Source organism: Tiliqua scincoides, chromosome 1 (genome assembly GCF_035046505.1).
Source record: "Tiliqua scincoides isolate rTilSci1 chromosome 1, rTilSci1.hap2, whole genome shotgun sequence".
Taxonomy (NCBI): Eukaryota; Metazoa; Chordata; class Lepidosauria; order Squamata; family Scincidae; genus Tiliqua; species Tiliqua scincoides.
The window spans coordinates 309,323,206-309,346,303 of NC_089821.1; the positions used below are offsets into that span (position 1 = coordinate 309,323,206).

Consider the following 23,098-nt stretch of genomic DNA (forward strand, 5'->3'; position numbering starts at 1 on the left):
GCACGGCCGGCTCCGCCCACCTGCCTCCCAGAGGGCGGAGCGCCGGCGCCGGCACTGGCGAGGAGAGGGGGCGCCGCCTCCCCTCCCACGCGGGGGGCCGAGCCGGGCCGTGCGCTGTGCCGAGGGGTGGGCGCCGCCCCCCACCAGCGCCCCTTCCCCGCCGCCATCTTGCCCCGCCCCCCACCAGCGCCCCGCCCCCTCCAGCTGCGAGGCGCGTCCCGGCCGGTCAGCCAGGCGGCCCCTTTGTGTCTGCGGGACCCGGGCGGAGATGGAGCCGCTCTCCGCGCCCTCCTCGCCGGCTGCGGCCCCACAGCGGCCCTTCCTCAGGTGAGCAGCAGCTGCTTCGCCCGGGCAGGTCTCCTCTGAAGGAGTCCCGTTGCGGGCAGTGGGCTTCCTCCCGGGTAGAGCCCCGTCCTGGCCGTGTCTGCCAGGAACGCGCTCCCGGGCCGGAGCGGAGAGACTGCAGCCTCTGCCCCCTCCCGGGCAAGCCTGCTCAGAGGGAAGCCAGTGGGGGGCTCCCTCCCAGGCAGGTGTGGAGAGGACTCCCAGTCCTGGACTGCTCAGGATGTCTACTCAGAAGTAAGTCACATCATAGTCGACGAGGCTTGCTCCCAGGTAGGGCTGGGCAGGGTGAAGTCCTTAAGAGGTCTACTCAGAAGCAAGCCCATGATAGTCAATGGGGCTTATTCCCAGGTCAGAGTGGAGAGGACTCCCAATCCCAGGCATGTCTGCTCAGAGAGAAGTCACACTGTAGTCAACGGGGCTTACTCCCAGGTAATTGTGGACAGGATGAAGTCCTTGAGCCCCTTCCTAGGCATGTCTGCTCGGAAGGAATTCCCTTGATAGTCAATGGGACTTACTCCAGGTAAGAGTGGAAAGGACTGCAATCTGTGTGCATCCAATCCTGTGCATGTCTACTCAGAAGGAAATCCCACTATAGTTAATGGAACTTACTTAGAGGTAGGAGTGGATAGGACTCCCAATCCTAGACATGTCTACTCAGCAGTAAGTCACATTCTAGTCAACAGGGTTTACTCCCAGGTGAGTGTGGACAGGATAAAGTCATTAAGAGCCCCATCCTAGGCCTGTCTACTCAGAAGTAAGTCCCATCATAGTCAATGGGGCTTACTCCCAGGTAAGTGTGGATAGGACTGCAGCCTGTGTTCCTTTGCAACTTCTGGTATGTTTCATATAAGGGTCTGGCGAAGGCATAGCAGAGATGGGAGTCTCAGAGTTGGAGGGACACTGGGAAGTTAGTGTTGTCACTTGTCTATTTTTTGGGAGGGGGATTATGACCAAAAATGCCCCTCATTATTCAGTTCTTAGGCTGCAATCCTATGTGTGCTTTCCTGAGAGTAAGCCCCACTGAACCCACTGGGACTTACATCTGAGTAAACATATATAGGATTGGGTTGTTGATCCTCGGAAACTTCAGCAGCACCTGAACTTTCAGAATCCTTCCAGCACACTGGCATCACTAAGGGTCAAAGAAGATTTTGTAGCCCATGACAAGATCAAATTTAATTATTTAAATAATAAGTTTTCTGGTTAACTGGGCACAACTTTTGATAGAATACAGATACACCAACGTGGCACAACTTTTGATAGAATACAGATACGCCAACGTGGTTTGCTTCATTACACTCTGCATTAAATTACCTTTCCATTGATATATAAAGCATGATGGTTATTATTTGTACTTACCAAGGTTTTCACAGTTTGGCCACTAGCCAAGCTCAGCTTGTTGCTGCCCAGTGCACTTGTCACCCCTGCACACACACACCCTTATAGCTACATCACTGTTCCAGCAGAATAATTTTTTTTAAGCAGCTGAAGGCAAAACATCTTCTCAAGTTAGTGTGTAGAAATTAGTGCTTTGGGAATAGAAGTAGTACTCTCTAGCATTCATTCAGGAAGCCCTCTCTCATGGCAGATTGCAGAGATTGTGTATTATAATTGCACAAACCAGGTGGGCAAATAAAATATTTAGAATCTTTCACTAAGCTGCTGACGGTTGTGAGTTCAAATTTCACTGGATGGCATCCACTAGCGTCCAACTGTTTGGCAGGTCCCATTAATCTCTTATGATGTACCTTATGTTAAAGGACAATCCTTCTGCTAGAACAGTGCTTCCCGACCTTTTTTCACTTGCAGGCTGTGCAGCATGGCCTTTCCCAGTTTGAAGAGACACTTTGCCAACAGTCTGAGGCTAAGAGGCAAAGAAGGAAGGCCCATAGCCAGGGAGACAGACCAGGGACAGACTGCACTTGCTCCCGGTGTGGAAGGGATTGTCACTCCCGGATTGGCCTTTTCAGCCACACTAGACGCTGTGCCAGAACCACCTTTCAGAGCGCGATACCATAGTCTTTCGAGACTGAAGGTTGCCAATACAATAAATACAATACTACTTGGCAGCCCATTTTCATAAATTGTACCCCTCATATTAGCAAAATGTTTGTAATTAATGTAGTTACTATTATATCAATTTATATGTTGAAATTGTAAATAAATGGGATTGGCTTTCACAGTCAGCTGTCTTCTTCCTGCCTTGCCAGCCCCACAAGTCATTCTAATACAGACCTGCCTGTTTTTTCAGGTCTAATACAGACCTGCCGTTATTCGGTTCTTTTGCAAGGACCCCTAAAGGTACCATAACCCCTAAGGGTACCATAACCCAGGTTGCTGTGCTAGAACCACTTAAAAGTGAGAACTCTCTTATTTTGGAAACTTTGATGTGTTTCCTCCGCTTTAGGCACACTTTCAGTTTTGAAAGCTTAAAAGGAACCTGCCTTCTCTTTCGGATGAGGTTTTGCAGACATGGTCTTTTTGTAGTACTACTTCCTACACAGGCATACATCTCGAGTCTCATGTTTTAAAAGATGCATGTAAGTGTTACTTAAGATTGATTAAATGCAAGTCTGTTATACTGCCATGGTATACATTTGGAAATATTTCAGAAGTCATTTGATCAAACCTGGGTTTACTTTAAAAAAAAAAAAGTTTTTAAAAAGAATAATGTAACCTTGGGGAGAAAATGAGGAACAGGACTTTCTTCATTGCCCTCTTGTTTTTAATACTATTTCTGTTGCTATTTAGAGTATGTCTACAACATTACATAAAATAACACTGATTCTTGGCAGTGTTTACAATACATAAGAAGGTATTTTGCCTCTCATGTTGTCTTGCCTGAGTTTTTTTTAAACCAAACCAAGATGTTTCAGAATAAACTGAATAATAATCCTTTAAAAAAATCAAATTGGTGTTTTCTTCTGCTTCCAAGAATGCCACAGCTTTATTACCCTATTTTTAGCTAGAATAATATCTTTGACTTTTGAAGTTACTCTAAAACTACTGCAATTTGATGTTTTCATTTTACTCTTTCAGTTTTGCATTTTTAGGGGTTTAACATTACTTTTCTCTCTTCCCAATGGAATTTGATAAATGCTTGTTGAAGGTCCTGGTCCTGAAGCTATAGATATTTCTATAGGTGGTTAACATGTTGGAAAATTGAGGTACAATTGGAGACCTATATTAAACATTGTGTGGAAAAAGAAGATAGAGGTTTTTCATCTCCTAATAGTAGAACTGTAGTTATGTAGTAGTCATTCGACCGAAAGTAATCCAATGAAAGCAATGGGCAGTAGATTTCAAAAGAGACAAGAAAAAGTAGTTCTTACACAGTAAATTATTAGTGCTATCAGTGTGCATGGTATTTTACATAAAGTGAAATGACAAGCCCCTGGCCCAAGGGGCTTACAGTCTAGATCAGGGGTGTCAAACATAAGACCCAGGGGCCGGATGCGGCCCACAGAAGCTTTTTATCTGGCCCTCAGCTGCTGAGCAGTTACTTCTGAAAGGGCAGCCCACTTGAAAATTGGGCTCTCCAATATTTTGAAATATGATCAAGATTTGTGTGTTTTCTTTTCTGTCGTGGATTTCTAATTAGCCTGGATGCCATGCTAATGGATTCCTAAGTGAGAAAAAGTGCTTATTTTTGGTTATGACCTGTTTATTGACATCATTTCCTGCCTAATGACATCACTTGCGACCCTCAGCAGGCATCATGAATGTTAATTCAGCCCTCGATATGTAACAAGTTTGACACCCCTGGTCTAGGTATTGACACAGGAAAGATAATGGGGGGTAGAGGGGAAGATAATGGGGTGAGCGGCAAATGGAAGGCATATGTGATTGTTTCAATTACAGTTACATGTACTTTGCTTAAGGAACAGTGGGGTCAAAGGCTTCAAGGAAAAGATGAATTTTAAGAAGAGATTTAAAGGAAAGCGATATGAAGCATCCCACAAATGTTCTGTGAAAGTCTCAGGCATAAGGGGCAGCAAGGAAAAAGATTTGAGAGATCAGAAACCTTTGGATGGTTGAGAGTGGTGGAGCTGGAAGAGCCAAGGGCACAGTCAGGAATGTGACAGGATATGAGGGCTGAGACGTAGGGAGGGATGAGGCCATGGAGGCTTTCCAAGTAATTTATGGAATTTGCTGCCACAGTGTACAATTATGTTCACTGGCTTAGATGACTCTAAAAGGGGATTAGATAAATTCACGTTCAGAGGCAGTTTATCTCTGAATACAGTTGCTGGGGGACAAGCCTTCATGCCCCACTTGGGGGCTTCCTGAAAGCAATCTGATAGGCTACTGTGGGAAGGAAGAGGCTGGACTAGATGAATTTTGATCTGAAGCAGCAAGGCTCCTCTTGTGTTCAGAATGGACAATCACCTTTGAGATGATTTTTATTGCTTTTCTTTTTCATTTATGCTTATGTGATGATACTGTTGCTGTTTCTTGCTTTTCCAAATAGCCATTGAGGATATGGCCATCTATGTGTCTATCTGTATCCTCATGTGTTGCCTGTGATGTTTCTACACCAGATACTTGAAAGTTTACTAATCTAGTACCAGCAGCACATTTGGGTTTTCATTAGGACAGAGTGGGAAGAGGACAGATCTGGTCCAGGAAGTTCTTATGCATGTTCCAATGACATGAATAGGAGCTATGGAAGAGTAATGCTGTTATCCAGTTCAGTAATGCTGTTATCCAGTATGAAGCAGGCACAAGACAACTTCCCAGTGCATTGTGCTCTATATTTATTAATGTGCAGTGTGATACCATTTGGATGTTCTTCCTAAGGCATAAAAAATGTCTTGGGCCCAGAACCCTACCATGCTCTTCTATGTATGAAAGAGACGACTGTCTCTACAGCCTTATGCAAGAGATGTGTGTGATAAATTATTATTATTATTATTATTATTATTATTATTATTATTATTATAATACCACTTTTCAACAAAAGTTCACAAAGTGCTTTACAGAGAAAAATCAAATAACTAATGGCTCCCTGTCCCCAAAGGGCTCACAATCTAAAAGATACAAAACACCAGCAGACAGCTGCTAGAAAAGACTCTGCTGGGGTGAGGAGGGCCAGTTACTGTCCCCCTGCTAAACAAAAATAAATAAATCCCCTTGCTTTGCATATTGTGATTTTCCACTCCCCTGCTATGTTTTCCATGGATAGGGTGCACTTGCTAACATGATGTGAGGATATCTCATATGTCTGTCTTACTCCCTAATTATTTCTAGAACCCAGTTGCTCACTGGATCAATTATATCACTAGAGCCCAGTTGCTTTTGAACCATCTACACAGCACATTTGCCCATATAGTGTCTCTCACTGTATGTAAAACACTAGATACATTGATGGTGCTACAAATGGATAAATAAATAAGCAGTTTGGTTTTGCTGGCTGTCACTGGCAGTTTTCTTTATCTCCACTCTGGTCCTGGTCACTGTTGGAGAAGAACTATTGACTGGTTGATTTCTTCCCACTATGTAGTTCCTATGCAAGTCACTTATTTGATTTAGGCACATATTTTGCAGAATTTTGCATAAAAACCGCTAATGAATAGGAAGTTGTACTAAGTTGTACTTAGTGAGTGCCTGCTTCAAAATCCCTAAAATGTGCTGCAGCAGGTTGTCTTCTCGTGCCTGAATATGCATTTGTGATTTAATCTGAGAGAGAGAGAGAGAGAGAGAGAGAGAGAGAGAGAGAGCCCTTACGTGAGCTACAGAGAGGCATAGCTGCCAAGGCTACTACCCACTGGCAAATGTTTGAATCCTTGTGTTGTGACTAAATCAGTATGGGTTAGCAAATATAACATGTCGTTCACGCTTTAGATATTGGAGAGCAAGTGTCACTCCTATGGATGTATCACTAAGAGTGAACTTTCTGCCTTAGGAAACCGGTGGCTTGCAGATTCCCCAGTTTTTAGCTGTCACCTCTTGGTTGCAAAAGACGGATTATATCTCTGTTCAGACATGAAAACAAGATTCAAAGGCATATAAACTAAAGGAGTAAATGCCCTAGGGCAGGGCTTCTCAAACTAGGGCGTTGTGACACCCCAGCCTGAGGGCCCTGGCCTCTGCCCCCTTAAGTAGTGGGGGCAAGGGGGAGGCAGCAATGCAATCCAATCCCAAGGATGGCATCACCAAAGGGGCTGCAGGGACAGGCGTTTACTTACCAGTCCCTGCAGCAGCATCCCAGGGGTGTGGGGAGCTCTGTAAGACCCTCCACAGGGCTCCCCAGCCTTCAAAAGTGAAAGCGGAGTGATTGTGCTCCATTTCTGGAGTGCGATTGCTCTGCTTTCACTTTCTGGAGGCTAGGGAGCCCTGTGGAGGGTCGCGCAGCAGCGACTAGTAAGTAAATGCCAGTCCATGCAGCCCCCTTAGCGAAGCTGTCCTATCCTGGGGATCGTGTTGCCGCTTTCCCCGCTCCCCTGCAAGGACTCACTGCAGTCCTCAAACTGAGAGTTTGAGAACTGCAGCCCTAGGGTAAGTAGCTTTTAAATGGGGTGAAATGGACCAGTGTTGATGCATGCAGTCCCCGAGGTGGAGTTCAGTGACAGTGTTGCCCACAGAAGAGGCAATCCTGTGTTAAGTAACAATGATTACTCTACCCTCAAACTTCTGCATGCTGGTTTTCATGCTCTGATGGCTTCCTTTGCTGCAGAACCACATAGCCCAAAAGGAACCCTACATTTTATTGTCTTTGTATGAAAGCTAGCTGCATGTTTGTTTGTCAAATGCAGAGTGCTTTTAAAATGCCTTCAGTGTGCCCAGGAACAAGTAAGTTGTGTGTGGAGGACACGATTATCCCTTCTACTGAGGCAATCTGCCTGTGTCACATCTGCTCAGCTTTTACAAAAATAAAGCCTCCAAAGCAGATGCTCTAACTTGAATTACCAAATGGCTCACTCCATTAACATTGCCCTCTGGGTGGATATATACTTAACATTGCCTTTACTTTTTATCTGTATTGCTGGGAATAATCAACGTAAAGTATGTCCATTTATTTAGTTAGAATGTCCTTGAGTTACAAAGAGGTAGTTGAAGCCTGGTTTGCAGGGTGTGGAGGAGGTCGAGGGGAAAGAGGACAAGCTAAGGCACGGTATTGAGCAAGTCTCTGCAGCTGGCCTGAATCCAATTTATGTGAGTGTTCCTCTAAACCAAGCATGACCAAGAATTTTCTGTCATCAGTCTTCGTTGTTAACACGTAAATGGTCTTACTTTAAATCGCTGCGATTACACTGGTAATCTTGTAGATTTGCTTACAGTATTTTGTATTTTCATAAGATGTGACTCTGTATCGTGTACTTTTTTTATTTTAATGTAATATTAGGCTTCTACATTCTCAAAATGAGGCAGGCTAAACATCACATTTAATGTACAGGTCCAACCTTGTTATACACAGATTTTTTTATACATTTGACTCAACAATGGCCACTGCAAATGAGAAGGAATGTGCTGATCCCTGGAGAAGGGGAAAAATGCATCCTTTTAAAATGCTTTTCTTACTGTTGTGGAGATTTTTATCTCAACATGATAAGAAGGGCCCTTTAAATTAAAGGAAAACAGTCCTTTACAATAGTTAGAGAGAAAGCAGCCAGCTGACAATCCATCAATCATTCTCTCTGCAAGCCACCCCTCCCCTTCTCTCTGAACACTTGAAAGAAAGATAATCCTTTCTAAGCCCCTGGAGAGAGTCTGTTGAATTATCATCTTAATGATTCTATCTCAACATCACAAAGGTCAGAAAAGCTGTTTTAAAATCACTTGAGCAAAGAGACTTTGTTTTTATTTGCTATAGTGTGATTTTTGCCATCCACATGAGTTCTGGGACCAGAACCCACAGGAACAATGAGACTCAACCTAGTCCCTTCGGCTTACTTGTTCATTGACTAAAAAGGAGGAGAGAACAGTTGGAGAAATCAGTATACATACCCTCAAGGAAAAGAGTAGAGACACTGGGTGTCTCTCTTTAGCAATAATATAGTGGGTAAATATATTATGAATATTTTCATATCAAATAGGGAGACATCTAAGAGAAGGAAAACTCTGATTCCAAACCTCCACTGCCTTGTGGCTACATCCAGTTGTGGAAAAGGCTTCAGGAGTCAACCTCGAGGCAAAATCAGGAGCCGGAGTCCCTCAGGCAGTTCGTGGCTGCACACAGTCACGTTCTGGCAACTCCTGCGACGCCGCTGGAACCAACCGTATTGGTTTCTGCCTTTCCATTGGATCATTCCAGCGACGTGGAGAGGGGGGATTTGCTGCATGGGTAACAGCCTATCCTCCATACCTTCTTTACCCAGGCTTCGCGCACTGGAGAGGACACTCCAACTTCACCATACATCTGCAAGAGGGATCTGAAGGCCTTAGGAGTGGACCTCAACAAGTGGGAAACCCTGGCCTCTGAGCGGCCCGCTTGGAGGCAGCCTGTGCAACATGGCCTTTCCCAGTTTGAAGAGACACTTGGCCAACAGTCTGAGGCTAAGAGGCAAAGAAGGAAGGCCCATAGCCAGGGAGACAGACCAGGAACACACTACACTTGCTCCCAGTGTGGAAGGGATTGTCACTCCCAAATCGGCCTTTTCAGCCACACTAGACGCTGTTCCAGAACCACCTTTCAGAGCGCGATACCATAGTCTTTCGAGACTGAAGGTTGCCAACATGATTTTCGTATCATATTCATAATATGAACTATTTATATATTATGACTAAATATAGTCATGAGAATGGATTGATTAAAATGAAAGAATGAACCAAAAGATCGGTTTTATCATTTCCATCCATTTAATAAGAAAGAAAAGGAAAGTGGACCCCTGGGAGAAAGGTACATACAGTTTTGATGTAAAGTCATTACTGTTTCTGAAGATGAGATGGAACACTCTTTGTTTAGGTCATCTGTCTTAACTAACATATAGATAAGGTGATTAGAATATTGTGATTTCAGTTATAAGTCTGGGAGAGTATTTGTATTTTTTTACATTTCTCCAAAGTGGAGAAATATTTCTCCAAATAGGAAAAGCAGTACTTTTCTGTTGCTTCAGAATGGAACAGCAGCTCTTTCTGTTTTCTGTCTTTCTGTCCTGTGAACAAATCTTAAACAGTCACCATAAAAGTCACAGAATAAAATAGTATAATAAACACCAAGTGCAAGCAGGTTAAGACCAAGAGTAATCAAAGCGTCAAACACACAACCTTGGGTAGCTTACCCAACTCTAAAGGCAACAGTCAATGCCATTCGCTACTGTCTACCACCAAAGTCTCCAACCAGTCTCAAGGCAACTTTTGCCTGCTGCCTAAAAGATAACAAAGACATCACCAGGTCAGCATCCCTCAGGAGGGAGTTCTGCAAACAGAGCTTTCTCTGGGATGACGCTCCATCTCCAGTAGCCTCGACTCAGAAGATTTGGTACCAGAGAAGAGCTTCAATAACTTTCTCAGCTGTTAGACGGGCTCATGTGGGAGAGGCAGTCCTTAAGGTGTCCTGAGCCCAGGCAAAGTAATGTTTTATATACCATAGTCTTTCGAGACTAAAGGTTGCCAACAAGTTGTCTAGAAATATTAGTGATTAGAAAGTGAGTAAAATGTGCTCATTATGATGGCTCCTGGTTTATCATCTATCATCAGAACCAATTGAAATTTCCATAGATTCTCAAAGGCTTCCCCCAAGTATAATCATGACATCATTAGGACCCCATGTGAATTAGGATGAGTGAGCAAGACAACTTTGTACTTGTTTCATTCCCTGCTAGTCAGTCATCTTGGGGATTTATTTCTTCAATCCCTAGGAATTTTTCTGTGGAGTTCCAATCTGTCCCTCCTATTGTTGAATATCCATAGAGTTCTGGATGAAACTGTACGGAGATTGGTGTCCAGTGACACAAGTATTCCCTGTGATCCTTTGTTCCATTTTTAATTAAGAACTGAGCCCAAAACAGCCACTGCAGTTCTAAACCAGTCTTTGAAAACAGTACTGAATGGATATGCAAGGGGAAACTTATACTGGGGTAATCCCTTTCCCTCCCTCAGGGTCAATTATTGTCTGATTATTAATGGGATTTCTCCTTTGCTAGGAAACCAAGTTGACAGCTGTATTGTGCTGCTGGATCTGGGCTGACTTTTGGAAGCACAGATAGCAGCAGTGGCCAGAAGCATTCTCTTTTTCATCCCTTTTTTCTTTCTTCACCAGTTTATCTTTCATTTTCTTTCTTCTTTTTTTTTTTGTCTGCTCTTTCTAAGGACAGGATTTGGGAACTACTCTCCCTTCTTCAGTATCTTCCAGGCTTGACTCTGTAATATACTCTACATGGAGTTGCCTGCAGAGTCATTTTCAAAAGATTGCTTGGAAGCTTCAGTTGTTGCAGGGTACAGAAGTCTGCCTTTTTGGGGCTCCTGATCCCCAGAGTTGTGTAAATTACTTGTAGGGTTCCAGCTCATTTGAACTGGGAATTTTGCCCTTAAAAATCCTGGGTCCAGTCCTCATAGCTTCCATGTGTCTCAAGTTCTGTAGCAGCCATCCTTTTCTGTATCCCCACAATAAGAGCGGGCTCTATTCCATTGTAGCTTCACCTGAGAAGCTTACCGCAGATAAACCTGACAGTTAAATTTAAAAAAAAATCTTTTTAAACACCTTATGCATGATAACTGGATTGTGATTTGTTTTCTGTTTCTTTGGAACTATGTTTTATTTTTGTGCAAAGCATCTTCCACTACAGTATTATACAGTATTGGCAACCTTCAGTCTCTTCCACTAAGGCTTACATTTTAATAATAATGTAAAATATATAGAGTCTGATGCTCTTACACCACAGATTTCATTCCCAAATTGCATACCATTATTTATTCCCCAAGTCCAATATGGCAACAGCTCTCTAAATAAAAATTAATAGTAACTGTATAAGGCAAACAAAAGCATGCACCAAGCATATGTTAAATCTTTGGGAAGGCTTAATTTTTGTAATACAATTTTTCCCCCTCGTTGGAATAGGTAAAAAGCATTTCCATCCATTATGAACCTTTAAAACTGCTTTCATTAAGAAACTGGATTTTATATAATCCTCTTCAATATGTAAAGCCCTAGATAGTTCAAGTGCCTTGGGCATATTTTTTTTTTTTAATTTAAGCTCCATTTTGAAAAGCAAGTGACAATATGCCAAGAGAAGCCCAGTCTGTGACTTATGTATTTTTAATTAATTTCTGTCTTGAGAGTGACCTGAAAGTGTCAGTATGGAATAGCATCTTTTAGACATCACGCTTATGTGAACTAATATTGAAAAAGGATAACATAAATGTTTGAGTATGTTATACTTGACCTACTTTGCGTCTCTTCTGGGGGTTTTGTTCTCGAATGGCTGACTGGCATGAGTATAGTATATAACATTTATTCAAGGAACAAGAAAGCAAAATCATCTACAACAAAATACTGTAAGGCCTTTATTAGCCAACAATACAGTAAGTTACACAGCATTCTTCCTCAGGTTGGATTGAAAAAAAAATGAAGAATGGACAAGATGTTCTTAGGAGAAGACATGGCTCCAAGCCCTGCAGTTACTTTATCTTGAGGTGATAATGGAGGAAGCCCTTACAGGCTAATTACCTTGGATCTCTGCCATATGTGATTGATAGCACCAGTTGCCCACAAATGTACTGTCATGAGCATTGGACTTGAACCTAGGTTTGAATGAGGTTTAATAGATGGCTGTTACTCTCAACCAGGCCTACCTCATGGGGCTATTGTAAGCATAAAACGGTCCATGTACATTGAGCTCCTTGTAAGGGCAAAATATATGTGTGAGAAATTGAAATGAATAAAATAAACATACATTTATGTGGAAGTACTGAAAGGTGGGACGTGGCTCCAAAGTTTCCACCACCAATGTTTGGTTTTTCATGTGGGAAGCAAGTAGCCCAGGGCACAGCTTATAAAAATCATATTTATAGCTCCACAGGAATAAGGTCTTCCACTAATGCCTCTTTGTACAATATTATTATTATTAGCACTGAGATTTGCATTATTTGCATTGAGGTGGGTTGTGTTTATAGCTCCTCCCATCTCTTTTACTATATGTGGTATAATAGTGCAGGGTTTTCAAACTGGGGCATCATGACACCCTAGCCAGAGAGCCCTGGCCACTTTCCCCTTAAGGGGTGGAGGCAGGGGGAAGGCAGCGATGTGATCCCCAGGATCGCATTACTAAGGGGGTTGCAGGGACTGGGATGCCCTCACCAGTCACTGCAGCAGCATGTTGGGGGTACGGGGAGCCCTACCTTCTGTAGGACTCCCCGCAGCTTAAAAAGTGAAAGTGTAGCTATCATCCTCCAAATCTGGTTTTGCAGAAGTCCCTTTCACTGCAGTCTCTTTAACTACCTCCCCTTCCCCCCCCCACAAGAACTTACTGTGGTTCAAACTCTCTGTGAGAGTTTGAAAATCCCTGCAATAGGGCATTTCCTGTGTCCAAAGCCAGGATTGGGCCCTGAATTGGTTAGTGACTGCATAGTGGGACTGCCCCAGTGTGCATCCCAATGGACACTGTGAAGGGAGTGTTGTAGTATCAAATGGGTTTGGTAGGGAACATGAGTGTCACCCTGAGAACTTTGGAGGAAAGGTGGGATAAAAATGCAATCCAAAAAGAAAAAAAGTTATCTCGTCTGAGTTTGCATTTCATTGACCAAAACTTGACATGGGAACACAGTTAAGTTGAGGTGCACTCTTGCTCATTTTACAATGTAGTCTTGCTCCAATGGACCTGTGCTACTTGATTCACAGCAGCATGACTCCAAGGTATCCTTCCATGGGAACTTCCAGCAGTTTGTTAATGTTAAGGTGTTAATATGCTTTTATCTGTTTTTAAATTATGTTGTTAATCTGTTTTTTAATTATGTTATTTAATCTGTTTTTAACCTATTGTAAGCCGCCTTGAGTCCCTTCGGGGAGAAAGGCGGGGTAAAAATAAAGTTGTTGTTGTTGTTGTTGTTGTTGTTGTTGTTATTATTATTTTGTGCTTTCCCACATCCCTGTGTGAAGCTTCTGCTTTTGGGGGCATAACCTTTGAAAGCAGCTGGATGTTTCTTGGGGAAGTGTGAAAGGGCTATGAACAGCTGGCATACTAGTGGCAGCCCAAGGAGGGCTGGCCTCGGCTAAGCTGTGCATGTAGGACAAATCAGATGATACATGTTGTCATTGATGAACATAAGCTGAGTGCTTTCCTTTTCTCATTTTGTGTAGATACAGCCAAAAAGGGCCTGACGGAAGCTTTCTGTGACAAAGCTGAGACCGACGGGCTCAATGTCAACCATCTGGGGACTTTTGTGAAGCCAGTCGCATCAGCAATGGCAGATAATAAAGAAAGAAATGCTAAGAATGCAGATGTGAGGCCAAAATCCAGCCGAAGTAGAAGTGCAGATAGAAAGGACGGCTATGTGTGGAGTGGGAAGAAGCTTTCTTGGTCAAGAAAGAGTGAAAGCAGTTCTGATGTTGAAACAGCAAGTGCCTCTGGAAGATCCACTTTTGGTTTAAGAAACCAGGAGAGGAAGCACAGCTGTTCGTCAGCGGAACTGGATTCTGAACGTTCATGTGGCCACAGGTTCTTAGGCCGGTCTCTGAAGCAGAAACTGCAGGACGCCATGGGACAGTGTTTCCCCATAAAGAATTGTAGCAGCAGGCATTCTTCTGTGCTTCCATCCAAAAGAAAAATACATATCAGTGAACTTATGCTGGACAAGTGTCCTTTCCCACCACGCTCTGAACTAGCCCTTCGGTGGCATTTAATCAAACGGCACACAGCGCCTGTGAAACAGAAGTCTGAAAGTTGGTTAAGCATGGTGTCATTGCACGGCGAGGGGAGGGATGAGGAACTGATGAGGGAGGTTGAGAGCACTGATGGAGGGGGGTCATCTGTTTTGCAGGCCTGCAGCATTGCTGATAATGCTTCCTGTAAATGCGATCCTGAATTTGTCTCAGGAAAGCAGGCAAAGAACAGCAGAGCGGAAAGTGACATGGACTCTGATGATGAAGTGACACTCTGCACTAGCTCCAGGAAGAGAAACAAGCCACGATGGGAGACAGATGATGAGCTGCTCCAACTAGAAACGCCTCCTAAATATCACACCCAGATTGATTATGTCCACTGTCTTGTCCCTGACCTCCTTCAGATCAATAATAATCCATGCTACTGGGGAGTGATGGATAAATATGCAGCAGAAGCACTTCTGGATGGAAAACCAGAAGGGACATTTTTGCTGCGAGACTCCGCCCAGGAAGATTACTTGTTCTCTGTTAGTTTTAGGCGTTACAGCCGTTCCCTTCATGCCAGAATCGAGCAGTGGAATCACAACTTCAGCTTTGATGCTCATGACCCATGTGTCTTCCATTCTCCTGACATCACGGGACTCTTGGAACACTACAAAGACCCAAGCTCTTGTATGTTCTTTGAGCCACTCCTCTCTACTCCCTTAAACAGGACTTTCCCGTTTTCTCTTCAGCATATATGCAGGACTGTTATTTGTAACTGTACAACTTACGATGGCATAGATGGCCTCCCTATTCCATCATCAGTGAAGCTATATCTGAAAGAATATCACTATAAGTCAAAAGTTAGAGTCCTCAGGATTGATGTACCAGAGCCATAAACCTAGGAGACATCTTGAAGAGACTTTGTAAATTAGAGCTGGAGGGAGGGCCTGTTTTATCTCTCTAGGTTTTTTCTTTTTTCCTGCAAAGTTATTTATACTCCAGACCAGGGGTGTCCAAAGTTTTTGGCAGGAGGGCCACATCAGCTCTCTGATACTGTGTCGGGGGCTGGGGGAAAAAAAAGAATTAATTTACATTTAAAATTTGAATAGATTTGCATAAGTTTACATAAATGAATATATTAAAGATGAACTTATATGAATGAATGAGGGTCTTGCAATAGCTTAATGCCTATAAAAGGCCTTGCACAAAGCAAGGCTGGCCTTTCCTTTGCTGCCACTGCTGCATCACAGATGTGAAAGAGCAAGCAGTGGAGAGGGCTCTCATCCCACAGCTCACAAGAGAGGTCAAATAGTCGCCCTCACACTGAGAGAAGTTGCGTTGGGCCAGTGCGGGCTTCAACAAATCTCCGGAGGGCCAGAGGCTCATTGAAGACTGGGGGCTCCCTGAGGGCCACATTGAGAGGCCTCGAGGGCCGCAAGTGGCCCCCAGGCCGGGGTTTGGGCACCCCTGCTCCAGACCAAACTCTGCCTGAGTCTTGTGGTCCAAAATAGATTTTTTATCCCCTGGCTCTAACAGGCACATTTTAAGTGAAGACATAATCTGTGGTTTTATTGGTAATAATATTCTATAAAGTTTTATGAAATTTCCAGCCTTTTTTTAGTTTTCACTCAAAGCTAGTCTTTTAGATTTTAAGCAAAGTCAAAATGGAATTTGGCTTGTCTTTTATATACTGCGATTTATATACAGTACACGTACAGACATGTTTGAAACACTGTATGTAATGGCTACTGAAGAGTTACTAATTTGTATTTTGTACCTTTCTTTGAAAATAAGAACTTTGTCCTGTCTATAAAAAAGTAAAATTTACAAATCTATTTAAGATGGTGATGCTATTGCTGTATAGGTTCATATCTTTTCATTTTATTATGACCCAGGCTATCTGCCATTTTGACACTGTGTGCGGCAGCCAATCTGGTATTCATCTCAACCTTTATGTGGTTTTCAGAACATTTTTTTTTAATTGTGTGCATGTGCCTGTTTTGGGATAACTATGGAGAAGCCCAAGACAATCATTTGTCATGTTAAGGGACATCATGTTGAAATAGTTCCTTGTAAGACATGTACTAATATCTTGGAACTCTCATCAAAACATTTTGAACAATTGTCTGGCTCTAGGTTGGGTGCAGGCTGCACAATTAGCCACTTGCTTGGAAAAAAGATTATTAAAATCAGTTGATGAAGACGTGCCAACTTGCCATAATCCATCCCTTCTAGAGATTCCTTCCTAATACTCCACACACTCATTCCAATGGCCTTCCTGCCTGGCAAGTAAGGGCCCAATCCTATCCAACTTTCCAGCACCGGTGCAGCCGCAATGCAGTCCCAAGGTAAGAGAACAAATGTTCCCATCCCTTGAGGAGGCCTCTTTGACTGCCGCCCCACCAAAAGATGCAGTGCACACCCCAATGGCATGGCTGCACCAGCACTGGAAAATTAGATAGGATTTGGCCTTAAGGCAGCCTTCCTTCCCCCTACCAACCCCTATAACTACCCAACCATTCTCCCCATCACTTTGTTCTTCCTCATTCACCCCCAATAATCCCATCCAGGATTCCTCACCACATGTGGGGTTATGATTGCAGTCAGCTTCCCCTTCCCACAAAGATGTGGGCAATGCCTGACTTGACTAATTTATGTCCAGGTTCTTTGACACTTCTACCTTGCCTTTCCCTTGCCAAAGCAAATGCCCAAGGTGGCGTACAAAATTTTCATTAAAGCGTGTAACATAAAAAAGCAATCACAGTTAGGAAATTCTTCATGATAGACAGACTTAGAGCCCAATCCTATGGGCCATGGCGCCAGCACTCCACCTGCGCTGCTAGCCCAAGTGTTGTGTAAAGCATAGTAAGGCGCTTTTGCGCCAGTGGTACTGGCGCACCACTGGCGCTGGGCCTAGCAACAGTCAGTGCAGGGCCGTGGCGCCAGAGGAAGAACACTGAGGGCTCCTGGCAGTAAGTACTACCATCAGCTGGCAGCAGGTGGGAAGGAATGAACAGGTCTGGGGGGGGGGCAGAGATGTCAGCAGCCTTTGCTGCCATTTCCTAACCCCCCTCCCAGGCCAGGAAACCTGACACGGGTCTGCTCAATTCCACACCCAGGCACAGATAGCAGGCACAGATCCAAGGAGACCCATTGGGGCCATCTGGCTGCTACATGGGGTAAGGGAACATTTGTTTCCTTACCCCAGGGAGACCTGGCACTGCTTCCTTGCCCCACTAAATGCAGCAGTTGCCATTTCAGTACTACTGCAGCACTCGGCACTAGGGAAGCATAAGATTGGGCTGTTAGGTAGGAGGGTATCTCCAATGCAGACAGTGGAGCTCTTTATTATCTTAAGACAAGTATCCTGTAAAATCATAATTACAGGAAAAACATCACCCTCTTGCATCCTGAAGTTCCTTGAACAAAAGGCATAAAATGAATTATTTATGCACCTAGTGCTGTCCTTGGTTAGAGGACAGTGTTGTCTCCTTAGGAAATAAGGACATAAGAAGAGCTCTACTGGATCAGGCCATAGGCCTGTCTAGTCCAGCTTCTCACAGTGACCCACCAAATGCCTCAGAGCACTCAAGAGGAGAGCCCTGCATCCTGGTGCCCTCCCTTGCATCCTTCATTCTGCTAAGTCTACTTCCTCACTGCCATTTTAACAGTGCTTTAGACCTCCACCAGCCTCTCTGGAGAGCCCGCTAAGGCTTTGGGCCTGGTGCTGCATCTGTCATTCATTGCACCAACGGCATAACTTGAAATGCATTAGCCGCCTTGGGTGCCCTTCAGGGAGAAAGGTGGAATACAAATCTAATAAATAAATCATGATTTTGTACCTTGTTAATCCACCCTTTATTGCTGCTACCCCATCAATCACTTCCTTTCATTTCAATCACAGTGTCCTATTAAAACCATGAGTAATTGTTCTGAACTAATGTTGGCATTAGGAAGGGCCTTTTTTAATCCAGCTCTTGGACTCCAAGTGCTGTTATATCTTTTCATCTTTCCTCTCCTCATATGCATGCTTAGCTTAGTTTATCTCCCTCCCCTGGGGAGTAAATATTTGTCATATTCCTCAGGTCACCTCCTTTGCTTTTATTTTTCCAGATGCTGCAATTATTCCCAGTCTCGTTTCCTCCTTTACTGCTGTGTGTGAAAAATGGCTAACTGCATATTCCTTTGTAACAAGAAAAGATAAAATAGTTTTGGATGGAGATGTTCAGGCCATCTTTCTGTTGAGGAGCAAAGCTGTGGTTTCTCTGAATCCCAAAGAGCTTCATTAGTATAAAAAGGAGGGCCAGCTGGCCAAGCAATCTTCTTGGAAGGCTTCCTTCCATGTATTGGTTGGATCCCAAAGAGAAGAAAAGGAGGCATCTGTGGGGATTGCTTTTCATCACTAGAATTCTTTTCTACTTGCTCAGGCTGACCTCCTGGAAGGCATACTTCCAAACAATAAAAAGGATTATTTGCAAAGTGTCCATTGTGAGTACACAGTGAATGTTGTCATGTTTGAAGGAGTGAAAACATGTCCTCTGTGAGCAAAATTATCAGGGAATGCCTAGAAGTATTTAGTGGGCTTTCGGTAATTAAGTTCTATATTTTTACATATAAATAAATTACAAAGTTGAAGAAAATCACACTAAGAACATAAGAACAGCCCCACTGGATCAGGCCATAGGCCCATCTAGTCCAGCTTCCTGTATCTCACAGCGGCCCACCAAATGCCCCAGGGAGCACACCAGATAACAAGAGACCTCATCCTGGTGCCCTCCCTTGCATCTGGCATTCTGACATAACCCATTTCTAAAATCAGGAGGTTGCGCATACACATCATGGCTTGTACCCCGGAATGGATTTTTCCTCCAGAAACTTGTCCAATCCCCTTTTAAAGGCATCCAGGCCAGTTGCCATCACCACATCCTGTGGCAAAGAGTTCCACAGACCAACCACACGCTGAGTAAATAAATATTTTGTTTTGTCTGTTTTAACTCTCCCAACACTCAATTTTAGTGGCTGTCCCCTGGTTCTGGTGTTATGTGAGAGTGTAAAGAGCATCTCCCTATCCACTCTGTCCATCCCCTGCATAATTTTGTATGTCTCAATCATGTCCCTCCTCAGGCGTCTCTTTTCTAGGCTGAAGAGGCCCAAATGCCGTAGCCTTTCCTCATAAGGAAGGTGCCCCAGCCCCTTCTACACTACACAAGCTCTGAGCCACTCTTCCTTTTCTGCAAAACTACAGACCTAAAATTTAAAAAAAAAAGATGCTGTATTAGCTGTGCATGGTATGGAGGTTTCTTTTTCTGAGGCCTAGCAACCTGGTATCATCCAGGTGTGAAGGAGGGTGAGGCAAGCCTTGGGCCCCTTTTGGCCGTAGCCAGAGAGGAGGAGGTTATCCCTTCCCTGCCAAGTCTGGTTAGAGAGCATGAGCCAAAAGCTAGCCACTGAGCTCTCTTCTCTGCCTTTTGTTATGCCTCTCTCTAAGCACTTCCATGTCTTGGCACCTTGGCCTTGCAATGAGGAGGACTTGACCCATGAGCAAAGTAGTAGGCCTCTCTTGGGGCCGTGAGGACTGGTCAACTAGGGGAACAAACTCCAGTACAGAGCTGCTTCTTCCCTGGCTCACTGCTCCTTTCCCTGACCATGCATCATGGACCCTATTATTAAACTGAGGATTCCCTGAGTGCCTGCTATTGCCTTTATTGCAACTCTAAGGAACTTATAGAGTAGAAGCCATGTTTTTGGTTTTTATATTAGCTCTGTAAAGTGTTGTGTGCATTGACAGCACCATCTAGATCAGCGGTCTCCAAACTGGAGATTGCTGGGTCTGAAAAAAGTCCTCCCAACTGGCACTTACCATTCTGCTATGGTGCCACTTTCCAATCTGATCTCTGCACAGGGATGCTCTTGGCTATGTCGATTGCCCAGTCTGAGGAGACATGACTGCCCAGAGCATCCCTGTGCAGAAATCAGGTTGGAAAATAAGCAGCATCACAGTGGAATGGCAAGCACAGCTCATGGGGGGGGGGGGCTTTTTCCAAACCCCAGATCCAACCTGCTGCTTGAGAGTCCTGGTCTAGACCAGGGGTAGGCAAGAGAGAGAATTTCAGTAGGTACAGCATGTCATCTGTGAGATGACAAGCTGCACCTGCGAAATTCCCTTTTCTATACAATTGTTAAAGGTCCAAGATCCTTAAAGTTGAAAGTTTGCCCAGCCCTGGTCTAGATAATAACTGCAGCTATTGCTTCAAAACATGTATTGGTGTAATGTCATGGATATCCAAATATGCTTCCCAAGTCAGATCAACAGCAAAGTAAAAGACAAATCACACACACACACCTCCACTTCTCCAGAATGTGTTGGCTGCACAAGCATTAAGCGTCAGAATCTTCTGTTTTCAAAAAAGCCTGAGCAATTGCCTCAGTGCTATGGGGGTGGTATGGCTGGTGACACAGTTGGGCAGAATGAAATGACACTGCTTGGAGTTTAGCTAGATGCAGGCAGCAAGAGGTTCCTTCCCGGGCAGGATCTATCTTTCCCAAACCATCCCGCTTCTCGTGGGATTTGCAATATTTCCCATCTTCTCAGCGAGGAGGGAGAGTCTTTGGGATTGCTACTTTCCTTCCTAGCTCAGGAAATGATTAATTAAAGTATCAGCAGCTGCAGGAAAACAGGAGCTGCTATAAACCACACCAAATGGAGAGAGACCTTTATTGAAATGGGCCCTTCAATTAGTTGCTTCCTGCACTCCTTTTCTCTCAGCCAGTGATATTTAAATCGTGCCTTATTTTTTTCTTTGCTTGTTTGTTTCTGAATGATATAACTGTAGGAAAAAAAATTTAAACTATGATTTTTAGTATGTTTACTTGCACTTGACTGCAAAGAGAAAATTAAGGTGTTTTTAAAAAGCAAAACTGTAGGGCAGGGACAGTGCAGCAAGACACATTGCCAGACTGGCAAGGCAAGGCAAGGCATGTAGGAAAGTTAGCTCTTGCCAGTTCTGGAACCAGCTGTCTGCTGCAGTAGCATAGCTAGAGGGGGGAACACAATGGTAAGTAATGCAGGCACCACAACATGCTGTGTAAGCAGCCCCACCTACTCGCTGTCAGAGCCATTCCAGGCAGCGATGGCAACTGTGTTGCACTGGATCTGAGGGTGAATGAGAGGGGCCACTTATACAGCACGTTGCCATGTCTGTAATACTTACCTTTGTGCCCCCCTCTACTGGGTTGCTGCTCCCGTCAGGTGCATCTGGTCAGTAGTGCTTCCTCAGTCCACACTGGACATGATGACATTGTAGTTCTGTGCACAGTCTGTGACCACACACTAGCCCTTTCAAAAGAGGGAGGACACTGTGGGCAATGCTGGGCTGCAGCAGCCTGGCTGGCCGTGACAGTGTCTGAGTCCTCTGTACTAACCAGGTGAATGGAGGATCACTGTTCCCGAGAAAGCAGCTAGTGTGGAGCCAGACATTGTTTTCAACAGCAAGGGGAAAAACATGACAGCCTGGTTAAAAGCAAAAGGTCAAGGGATAAATCTTACAACTTGCTACAATGTTTACATATTTTTGTCACATTCCATCCTGGGGCATCTATTTCCACAACAGCGACAGACACCAACAATTTCTCAGTTATGCTTTACCATCTCAGCAGACAAAACAGCTCACCGGATTGGCAAATGTGTGGTACAAACATGGGCTCTCCAGCCCTTCCCACTTCTGCAGCCATGGCCACGGTTAAAGGCAGGGCTGCCCACTTGCCTCCCCTTGCACTCTCTGGATCAGGAAAGGAAGAGGGAGTTAGAGCAGAAGAGGTGGTGGGAGGAGAGGAGCGTGCTGGTCCAGAGACACTCTAGCTTGCCTCTCTCTTCTCCACGCTTCCTTTTCTGCTCTGCCCGCCCCTTCAAATCCAGGAAGTGAAATCCAGGAAGTGGGAGGACCAGCGGCTGGCACATCACCAGGTAAAGTGGGGCAGCATTTGACATTCAAAACTAGGTATTGGGCAAGTCCTGGTTAAGGCCCTTTCAAAGAGGGGAATTCCCCAGCAGCTGGGGAAGCCACCCAGTGCCAGCGATGTGATAGTCACCTTTTAAAAGAGATACTGTTAAGGATTTTGTTCTCTGCTCACTGGTTAGATGCCATGGATGCCATTTCTGCCATGTGGGTGCTGCTAGTTTTCTGCACAGGCAGCAATCAGCCTTGTCGTAAGAACTGAGGAGCAGTCCTGCTGGACTGTGTTGGTGCCACATTGCTGGGGCAAAGTCTTGTACAGGGGCCCCTGCTTGCGCAGTGTACATTACCACTGCTACCAAGACTGAGGATTCAGGGGCCACATCAGTCAAGCGGGCCCAACCTGGCCAGGCTTTTGATACCACCCTTCCTCTGGATCAGACTATATGTCAATCTAGTCAAGCATCCTGTTTCCCCACAGTGGCAGAACATGCTCTGGGAAGCCCCAGAAGCAGAGTGCTTAGGCAAACAGCTTTCTCCAGCTGTTGCTTCCCTACACCTGGTACTCAGAGGCAGTCTGTCCTTCAGGGGACTTCGAGTTGCTGGGGGCCCTGGGCAAAGTTCTGCACTGGCCCCTCCATGGCACCCCTGCCTGTTTCTAATGGTGCATTAGGCACAACCAGTGCCATTACTACTAGTATCTGCTGGTCCTCCCACTGTCTCTTCCATGCTGCCCTGGGACCCAGCAGGTGAGCAACAGCTCGGTGACCACAGCCTGCTGTCCAACCATAGCTGGAGAAGGACTCTGGCTCTCAGCTCCAACAGATTGGCTCAGGACGCTCCCTCTCTTTCCCCTCTACATCTCCAGCCAGTGGCATCACTAGGGTTTGCAGTGCAGGAGGCCAGCGCTGTGCAGTGCTGTGCAGGAGGCCAGCCAGTGCAGGAGGTCCATGATGACCTCCTCCCATGCAGTAAGAGGGGCAACGCCCCAGGTGGCGGGCATGGTGATGTACCATCACACACACACACACACACACACACACACACACACACACAC

General features: G+C 44.7%; 1 protein-coding gene across 3 annotated transcripts; it reads left to right on the forward strand.

The window, feature by feature from the left end:
- Positions 1 to 58: 58 nt before the first annotated feature.
- On the forward strand, positions 59 to 18,549 carry SOCS4 (suppressor of cytokine signaling 4). Of its 3 annotated transcripts, XM_066627533.1 has the most exons (3): positions 59 to 327; positions 2,753 to 2,885; positions 13,583 to 18,549. In XM_066627533.1, exon 3 carries the CDS (start codon positions 13,687 to 13,689, stop codon positions 14,983 to 14,985), a length of 1,299 nt encoding a protein of 432 aa, XP_066483630.1. In that variant the 5' UTR covers positions 59 to 327; positions 2,753 to 2,885; positions 13,583 to 13,686; the 3' UTR covers positions 14,986 to 18,549. The 3 variants fall into 3 exon arrangements, with proteins under 3 accessions (XP_066483630.1, XP_066482737.1, XP_066482881.1); XM_066626640.1 differs by lacking the exon at positions 2,753 to 2,885; XM_066626784.1 differs by lacking the exons at positions 59 to 327; positions 2,753 to 2,885 and adding an exon at positions 451 to 579.
- Positions 18,550 to 23,098: the final 4,549 nt, after the last annotated feature.

Coding starts and splice junctions, on each gene's coding strand:
- SOCS4 (XM_066627533.1), top strand. CDS start 13,687: ATGGCAGATAATAAAGAAAGAAATGCTAAGAATGCAGATGTGAGGCCA.